This window comes from Hydractinia symbiolongicarpus, chromosome 7, assembly GCF_029227915.1.
Source record: "Hydractinia symbiolongicarpus strain clone_291-10 chromosome 7, HSymV2.1, whole genome shotgun sequence".
In the NCBI taxonomy this organism is placed as follows: domain Eukaryota; kingdom Metazoa; phylum Cnidaria; class Hydrozoa; order Anthoathecata; family Hydractiniidae; genus Hydractinia; species Hydractinia symbiolongicarpus.
In genome coordinates this window covers 15,791,904-15,801,690 of record NC_079881.1, presented here as the reverse complement: position 1 = coordinate 15,801,690, position 9,787 = coordinate 15,791,904, and the positions used below count along the sequence as shown (strand labels likewise).

Below are 9,787 nucleotides of genomic sequence, written 5' to 3'. Positions count from 1 at the left end.
CTGCAGACAAAACAGAATATAAGCTTGAGCATAAGTATTTTTAGCATTTAATGATGTAAATACAGGTTCAACTTTGCACTTTGCACCACAGTTAGGAAAATAGAAAATTTGGTGTTTGGTTTTTGATGCATCTGTAGAGTCTGGACACAGCATAATTTTTCTTTCCACTGGGAAATTAAAGTATTTGGCAAAAGGTGGCAAAAATTTTCTGTGTTCAGAGTACTAACCATGCTATCGCAACTAGTCTACCAAAACAAACTAAACCAAGCCTGATAGTACAAGTAAAAACAGCTTTATTCCCCACAAACTCTATTGTGTTACACCAGTTTAATTGTACAAAGCGTCATCATCATATGTAAGATGGAATACATAAATGACTTACCTTGATGTTCTTCTTAGCAAGAAAGTAAAACAGAATTCTTACTATATATATACCTCAGGGTAAAGGAAAAACCCTAATGATGGAATGTTGCAGCACATCAACTAGCGTATTGTCACCAACATGTAGCTAGGACATGTAGCTGTACAAACAAATCTCCAGTGACTTTAAGAGCTAAAAATAATTATCCCAGGAAATAAGTAAATTGTCGAAACTAACTTCTGTATTATACAACATGTTGGATGTAGCACTACAGAATAAAACATATATGCACCCTTTTGGTTGGTCACTGCTTATTCTGCAAAATGCGTTTGCTCAAATATTATTCAATTGATAACATAATAAATAAAGGACAAAAAAAAATTTATCACTTAAACCGTAGTCGTAATCATGATTAAGCTTTTGTACCAACATAATTTAAGTTGAACATTCCGGTATTTTACAATTTCTTTAGACTGGTTAAAAAATTTGGGCTTAAACTAGTTTTATCAGTTCATATCTGACTTATTGCAATCAGAAAAATTGCTTTTAATGGTTTTTGTACTTGTATCTGTGTTAAAACAGATATGCTGTAAATGTCTCATCGGCGTCCCCGAAAATTCCTAAATTAAAAAAAACTTAAGAACTAAGTTAATTAAGAAACTGGAGCCATGATGTCATCGAAAAAAAATCATCATTTTAAGTGAATGATGCATCTAATTCAGCATCCATCCTAGACTAAATTATCAAGACACGTATCACAAAAATACACCTTGCACGAAAATGAAATGGGAGGTGTAGATTTCTTTGCCACCCGCTTGGTTATATTAAATACGTTTCTATTTATTTTATTTTAATTAATCTATTCTCTATTCATTCTATTCTTAGTTTATATCTGTCTCTCTTTAATTAGTTTCACCTGGTTGGAGATCAATTTTGCTGTTTTTATCTATCTTACTGACGACGTATTTCTCAAATGACGCAATTAGCCGTTAGCAACTATCGGTCGTGATAACAATCTCTTTTACATCGCGCACGCGTCTCTTTTAAAAATGGCAGACTTGAATAACTAAATAAAAATCATTAGCGCAAGTAAAAAAAAATAAAAAATCTTTTATTATCATTGAAAGAAATGATAAGCTCTTTTTTGCTTTGTTTTGAAGGACCTGTAGTGGGAAAAGTTTCCTGTGGGGATGTACGTAAAACATTTGCAATGTTTACCATCTTAACCAGTTGGAGCAGACACTGCATAAAAGAGAGAAGAAATTTTGAAGAAAGCACATAAATATTTTCAACAACTGTACGACAATAACAAACTTAACAAAGATGTATCGTAAACCTGTTGACATGTTCGTAGGTGTGTGTGTATTTTTTGTGCTGCAATGTTGTGCTGTAGGATATACTTTGAAAGAACTTGCGAATGAAATTGAAGTAGCGACGAAATTTTTAAATCGAGACGTTGAAAATTTTCACGAAGTGAAGAGAACAAACAGTGAATATAGTGGTATGTTTTTGTAAAACATTCTTATTTTGTTACACATTCTTTTTTTTCGAAGAACTTAGCTTTTAGGAGCATTAAGGCCGAGATCTTGTCAAACATTAAGAAGTTATTACGGACGTGCTTAACCTAAATTCCTTCATAGATGATGTGACTATAGAACTACAAAACGTTATGTTAGAGCAGTTTTTTTCCTTGGTACTACTGTGGATGACTTAGGTTTTTTCAATAATGTAACATCGTCAATGTCTTTTAATCCTGAAAGTATTCTTCATCATCCATAATTCTGACAGTATATTTCCCTATTTTTGGAAAAAAAACAAATAACAGCTTTGGGCTGAAAAAGTGTATGAAAATTAGCACATCCAGCCTAAACTGAAATTTAGACGTTTTTATTAAAGAAACATGTATTCACTTTCCTTTTTCTATAATTCATTGTCCCTTACTAAATTTTCCAATTTTTGATACTTTAGGAATTCTACCAACTTTACCTCCTGGAATTCCAAAAACTTTTAAATGTCCAAGAATACCGTCACCGAGAAATGGCGTCGTAAGATGCGGAGGCTCGTTATGTTTGGTGGAGTGTAACCCAGGCTTTCAACAAGATTCTAATACTGCGTTTGTGTATAAGTGCAGCCGAGAAACTGGAGAATGGTCAACCATACCGAAGGGAAAGCCAATTCCATGGCCTGAGTGCAGGGTATGTTATTTTTAGTTTCCGCAATCTCAGCATATATTTTGTAATGCATTTGCGGCTATACTCCTTATGTAACGAGCGAATTTTATTTGTATTTTTAGGAGAGTGAAATATACTGAAGTGTTCGGATCTCCATATCTGCTGCTTTTCATTCATCTTCGTTTCCTAATGTTGGCACGACCCGAGAAGCGAGAAAGTGTGTTTATGGTAGAAATTCAAAGAAGCTAAATTTTTTTAATATAATTATTTTATCGTGATAAATATTTCTTTAAACTTGCGTATTTTATATTCTTGTCCCCTCCCTTATAACCAAAGTTATCTAGTGGCTAACTAGAATCTAGAATCTTTTTATACTTCACGTGGTTCATTTATTTAGTCACTACAGCAACTAAAAATGGTTGACGAGGCAACCTAAAATTTTAAAACAGGAATTTCAAGGTAACCTAGCTCTAAACATCAAGTTTCAGAGTTTTGTTAATTAGTGTTTAAGTAGGGAAAAACAGTTATGTCTGTTTGAGCAAATATCGGTCTCGCGCCCCAGATCCTTACCTAGCCGTGCCGTTGTCAGATAAACAAAAAGCTCTGGGAACAAGGTTAACCAGGTTGGCTCTCTTGCATTTTATACCGACCCAAATTATCAAAAAACAAAAAAAAGGGAACTAGGTCGGAAAAAGAAAAATGTTAAATAACTTTGATCTAGCCAACTTATGGGGTAGAATATGATTAACATAGGAGGTTTAACCTTGTACTTCTTGATCTGAGAAACAAGGCCCTGTAGCGGGGTTGTGAAACATTCGTGACTTGAGAAGGATGTCTCATTACAATCGATGTAATCAGGAGAGGTAAAATTTTGTGCCATCGGTAGACAAAATATTTTATTAAGAGAGCGAACCACATTGACAAATTGAAAATTGTAACTTTATATAACATAGCAAGTTGGGAGAATTTAAACACATTCTTTATACGAATAAATATATAAGAAAGAAGTACTCGGTACTTAGAAATTTAAGATTTTGTTGAGCCCTGGGAGGATAAGGAAGGAGAACAAACAAAAATATAAAGCCCCATTCAATTTTTTCTTGTTTTTAAATTTAATAGTAACGTATGCGGGTATTGCTGCTTGGTCCAGTAATTTTTGCCTAACATCTGATGTAATGTAACTTTCTCTCAACCAAGAATAATTTACAGCCTAGCTATCTAAGTTACAGCACTTTATTCATCTATTGGAACTTTAAATAAACGTAGTAACAATGGGATATGGGTTGTAAATGAACAGTTGACGACTTCTAATTTGTCAACATATTTTTTTTGCATTCTTGATCGTAGAAGTTTTAGTATAAAGACGAGCTTTTGATATGTTATGTGAAAAATATAATGCTTTTTATGAGTTTATCTGATAGTTCTTATTTAAGACAACATTAAGTTTATTATTGGTGTTTTAATTTGTGTAGTTATATGCACAAAAACTGGCCATGTGTGGGTGTTTCAAATTCGCATAAATTGCAAAATATCAATATGAAGTCACACAACAACCTCTCTGGAGTATATTGGGTTTTTTTACTGTGTTGTTGTCTAATGATTAAATTAGTTGGATCTAAAGAAAGTATGAGTCTATATACGATGTGGGAAAGAAATGATTAATTAGTTAAATCCAAAGAAAATATCTTGTTATGTAACACACTTTCTAATGTTTTACTGTTCTCCTTTGGACTTCATTGTATGACTTCTCTTAGAAAACCAATAATAATAGCGGCAGCTATGAAAACTGAATTCAAGATAATAAACTTGTAGATAGATTATGGAATACCACGAAAAACTTTATCTCCCAATGTTTCAAGAGGCTACGAAACGGCTTAAGAAAGATCTCCGTCATGTATTTTAATCTCTATCCTCGCACATTCTCAATAACATTGTGTAATAACCAGATCACTTAGAAGGTCCAGGTGCAAAAAATTACAACCACTTTTTTGCAACAATCATGGAGCAATAGAGAAAATTTTTGATTTGGTATGTTCTGTGTAAAATTAAGGGAAACAGCTTTAATTTTGGTCAAAATATGTCGAGACAAGACAACTAATCGATGTTCATCATCACAAGTAATTGCGTGAGCTGCTTTTATATTAGACTAGCACATTTTGAACTTGTCAAAATTCACTTTGCAATGCTCAGAGCGGACTTAGGATCTTAAGCTAAAAAGTCAAAACGATTAAAATGTACTAATTGTTGTTCATTGTTGCTAACGTCAGCATAGGCCTTCGTTGGCCTTCCCGGCGTTGATTTTCGGTGTGCGGGCGTGCTAGAGAATGTGACTAGCAACTTTTCAACACTGTCTGCCTGACCTACGTGTGTGCAATGACTGTTTGACACTTTTGTCCATATTCGTAAAATGAGGAAAAAACTGCTTTTGTCTCAATAAAAAGTTCTTATATGGAGTAAATTATATATATTTAATACTTGCAAGGTATTTTCTGTGCGTTTTCAGTTATATTTGGATATAAACAGAAGTCCAAGATGATTTAGGATGATGTTGTTCATGTTCTCATTGAACATAAACTTTTCCTTATAGCTTCACTTTCGTGTAAGATATACACCATAGGCGGTAAACAGCAAGTAAAAAAAAGAAGGTAGACGCTGTTGAAGTTAGCCGCATTTTGCCTTAAAATGTTTCCCGTTAGCATGAAGTAACAAATTTAGTTTACGGATAGGGCGGAGAGTTCAAAATAAAGCTAGAAAATCTAGAGAATATTTTTTCGGGAATTTACCATTTGTCGGATTTCCCGCATTTGCTGTGATTCTTTAATTGACCATCAAGACTCTACGTGAAGTAGGTCGTATTATAGACGGGCTAATATAGTCCTACCGTGTTGAAATAAATTTCAATTTCTCGCTTTCAAATTTGTAGGTTTTGTGGGAAAAGAGAATATTACCAAAACCAATATGCTCTACAGTAAGGGGTAAACAATGGCGACTTATCGCGGGATAAATAAGAAGGCTTTGTTGCAGGATGAATAATGGCGTCCTATTATGGGACAAGGAAGGACGCCCTATTGGGGGATCCTAGGTAGGCTTTTTGGCCACCCGCTTCGAAAAACGAATATTTTATCTTTTTACATTTATAAATATATATTCTATTTCTTTATTATTCGTTCTATTCTTAGTTTATTATTTACATTTTTTTTACTTATCTTATTAAATGCTTCCTAGCAGGAGATCAGTTTCATTATTTTTATCTGTTAACGACGTACATCTTAAAATACGCAATTTGCCGTTAGTAACTATCGGTTGTGATTACGATCTCTTTCACGTCGCTCATGCGTCGCTTTTAAAAATGGTAGACAAGAGCATATAAAGAAAAAATAATACATCTTCTTTGAAAGAAAAGATAAGCTATATTTTTGCTTGTTTCGTGTGGAAAGAATTTCCTGTTGGGGATTTTCCAAGCAATTTGCAATGTTTACCATTTTAACCAGTTGGAACAGTTGAACGCTGCATAAAAGAGAAAAGAAATTGTAAAGAAGCACATATTTTCAACAACTGAAGTAAGACAATAACAAACTTAACAAAGATGTATAGTAAACCTGTTGACGTGTTCGTAGGTGTGTGTTTATTTTTTCTGCTGCAATATTGTGCTGTAGGATATACTTTGAAAGAACTTGCGAATGAGATTGAAGCTGCGACGAGAATTTTAAATCGAGACGTCAAAAATTTCCACGAAATAAAGAGAATGAACTATAACTTGGGCGGTATGTTTTTGTTACACATTCTTATTTTTCTAAGAACCTAGCTTGTAGGAGAATAAAGGCTTCTCTCTTTACTGTGTATACTACTTCCTATTGAAATTAAGTCTAATCTCGCTCGTCAGGTAATTGCTTAACCGGCGATAGCGCATTCGATAGAACAATTGATGCAAGTCCCACTCGACCTATCATTTTACAGTACTTGGGAAGCTAATGTACTTAATAAAAATTTTATAGGAGATCTACCAAATTTACCTTCTGGAATTCCAAAATCTTTTAAATGTCCAAGAATACCGTCACCGAGAAATGGCGTCGTAAAATGTGGAGGCTCGTTATGCTTAGTGCAGTGTAACCCAGGTTTTAAACATGATATCGATCATGCCTTTGTGTATAACTGCAGCGGTGAAATCGGAGAATGGTCAACCATACCAAAAGGAAAACCTATTCCATGGCCTAATTGCAAGGTATATTTGTAATTTTTAGGTATACTGTTATATGTATTTTTGTTAGGCACTTCAGATCTAAAGTAGGTACCCAACCTCGTTCCCAAGGCATTTTGTCCTGTCCATGAAGTTGATAGCGGCAACGGCTCAGGGGCCACAAGACCCTGGGGACGAGGTTGGTAGGTACACGCCATCTTTCAAAAATTGAACCCTACCCTGCATGCTTTTGTCATCTCGTCCACTCGAAGTTAAGAAAATAAAAACAACAAAAAAAACAATCATAAGAATCCTTAGTGTCATTGTTAGTGGCATATGTAGCTGCTCCATGCTAACATAATTGTTTTGCGTTTACTACTTTCAGATGTCATCAACAGAACTGTCCAAATCAAAGAGGACGGACAATGGCTTAAGCGGTAAAGCATTGTATACTCGTTTATTCCTCTATATACACCTTATACGTCATTGTATAGCTATATCTAAAACCTTTCATCGTATTCAAATAGCATCAGCTTTAATGTGAAACTCCACTCAAGTATGAACGGAACAAAAGGAAATATTCTAAAATCTAATTGTTGATACAAATTTATGTTCTGACCGATCCATACTAAAAGTTGAAATCATTTCAATTTTTCTTTTAAACAGGAACGGAACGAAAAAGATTTAAAAATAAAAGAATAATTACCAGATAGCCAATCAAAGCAATGTATTTTTTGTTCAGCTTTCCTATTTCTGTACTAAAAGATAATTTTATTAAAAAATGAATAAATAAAAATACTTGATGTAACCTCCAAGATGCAAACTAAGTTTGTAGACATAGTGTAATTCCAGCCTAAGTAATTTCAACTTTCTGGTTCCAAAGTGACCGCTTGAAAAATAAAAATTAAATATTTTAGAAGGGCTTCTTGCTGCACCTCAAGGAATCCCCGAAAATTCTAAATGTCCAAGAATACCATCGCCGAGAAATGGAGTTGTAAGATGTGGGGGTTCATTGTGTTTGGTGCAGTGTAATCCGGGTTTTCAACACGGCACCGACACCGCTTTTGTGTATAAATGCAATAAAGATATTAGAAAGTGGTCAACCTTACCGAAAGGCAAACCAATTCCATGGCCCGACTGCACGGTAAGCTATTTCTAGATTATGTTTTTTTTTTCTTACTTTTTTTTTTATTATATTTTTCGTGGCTTGTAGTAAGATGAGAAAATTTTGTTCACGTTTTAGGAGAGTGGATTAAATTAAAAACAATGAAGCCTTTGGATCTCTATCTCCATTGCTTCCAGCTATCTCTTTTGAACACGACACGCGTGCAGGGAGATTTTTTAATGTATAGATGTATTGTATCTTAGTTAAAAGTTTCTTTAAATTTTTATTTATTTTCCAAACTCTCTTGTCTCCAGGCCCCCTCCCATGGTTCAGATTGTGTGTTGGCAAAATAGTTGTACGAATCCGACTTGTGATTTTAAAACTATACTGGCAAAAATAGCAAGAAAAAACATACGCACGTAATAGGAATTTCTCTATTTGCCACGCAAACATGTTTTTGGTTTTGAACATATATACCTATTTCTGAGCATAGGTCCAGAAGTCTGTAAACAGAAACTCGCTTTAGTTAAGGAATAAGCTTGCTACTCTGTCTTTACGGAAAATGTGTCTGGTTCCTTCCTACTTCCAACGCAGTATCTTTAGTTCTTTCTACTTATGGATATGGCCAAAATTTCAAAGCAGAGGTGTGGACAACTAAAACATCGACAAGTCTATTCGCGAGAGAGTGCAGTAAAAAATAAGTAGGGATAACAATAAAACATAGTGAACGCTTTGATTTGCGTAACAGATTTTCTGTTCTCTTGTCAGACTTGTCATAAGAAGCATAAGTAAAGTGGCGTTTGTTGTAAGTGTTTAGATTTAAAACTTAACATTTCTTGGAATGTAGCTAGGAATATTCTACAACTATGACAATGCTGGTGACAAAGCTTCGCATTATTGTAAGCCTGCCACACCCCAATTCCAGTCTCGATCTAAGGGCCAGTTGTCTCCTGTTGTAATCGGACGGCGAGACTTGTCAATAGGCGCAGCGCCGTTGATCGAGAGTATCAGAGGAGTAAAATAGCCTTGGGGACGGAGCTGTTCTCAGTACTTCCATAGAAAAGGCAAGGTATTTACATAGGTAGATAAAAGCGATCCTATCGCATAAAAAACGTGAAACGAGCATTACGAGATCTGGCACTAAGATTTATCGACGTGTTTAGGAAAGAAAATCAAGCAAGAAAATTTGGAAACTATCAACACAACATTCAACTTTTTAAAAGAACATATGAACCTCGTTGCCATGCCATGTTGTATCAAAGTATAGATGTCAAAAATATACAAGATGGGGTGGAGGTGAAGTTGTAGACATGTAAAATAAAAGCACCAGCCTCGTTACTCGTTTATATCAAAGTCCCCTGAGAACGAGTTTGCTCTAATTTTAAACCTTACTTAAAAATGCTGATCTTATTTTCATGGCACATGCGGCGCTCCATTATATTGCTCTCCTCCTAGTTGTCAATCACAAGATAAAAAAGCTCCATTAAATTTCACTAGGACAAATCAACTGATTTAAAAATATTTTAAAAATATTTAGACTTGCTTTTTTTGGTTTTTGGGTTTCCTAAAGTTTGCGGGCCGTTTGCTTCACTAAACTGGCTTTAGATTTTTCATAAATAAAGCTGACTTTCTACTAAAGAACAAAACAAACAAGAACAGGAGAATAAATATATTTTAAATTGTTTAACTATCTGCTAATTATTTTTTTGTTTTTATAAACATTTTTCGTTCCTGTCCATAAATGATTTCAACTTTCAGTTTGGAATGGATCAAATCTAAACGCCAAATTTTATCAACCAAGAAGATTCCAGAACCAAAATTTTTCCTATGTTTTTGAATGTGATCCATCTTAAATGGCAGGGATCAACCTAGTCTTTAGGGCTCGCGTTACTTATGCATTTCCAATATCAAAAAGTATAAAAGTAAAAACTTAAAAACTTCATTTTGTGTTGTTTATAAAAAACAGTTCAGTT

General features: G+C 34.3%; 2 protein-coding genes across 4 annotated transcripts; both read left to right on the top strand.

Moving 5' to 3' along the window:
• The first annotated feature begins 989 nt into the window (after positions 1-989).
• LOC130648694 (uncharacterized) lies at positions 990-2,830 on the top strand. The gene is made up of 3 exons (XM_057454754.1): positions 990-1,862; positions 2,330-2,556; positions 2,655-2,830. The coding sequence occupies exons 1-3, from the start codon at positions 1,685-1,687 to the stop codon at positions 2,670-2,672; spliced, it is 423 nt and encodes a 140-aa protein (XP_057310737.1). The 5' UTR covers positions 990-1,684; the 3' UTR covers positions 2,673-2,830.
• Positions 2,831-5,945: 3,115 nt separating this feature from the next.
• LOC130649272 (uncharacterized) lies at positions 5,946-8,104 on the top strand. Of its 3 annotated transcripts, XM_057455525.1 has the most exons (6): positions 5,946-6,092; positions 6,189-6,296; positions 6,528-6,754; positions 7,095-7,146; positions 7,627-7,853; positions 7,953-8,104. In XM_057455525.1, the coding sequence occupies exons 2-6, from the start codon at positions 6,278-6,280 to the stop codon at positions 7,968-7,970; spliced, it is 543 nt and encodes a 180-aa protein (XP_057311508.1). In that variant the 5' UTR covers positions 5,946-6,092; positions 6,189-6,277; the 3' UTR covers positions 7,971-8,104. The 3 variants fall into 3 exon arrangements, with proteins under 3 accessions (XP_057311508.1, XP_057311507.1, XP_057311506.1); XM_057455524.1 differs by having other exon boundaries at positions 5,946-6,296; positions 7,630-7,853; XM_057455523.1 differs by having other exon boundaries at positions 5,946-6,296.
• The last annotated feature ends 1,683 nt before the right edge of the window (positions 8,105-9,787 follow it).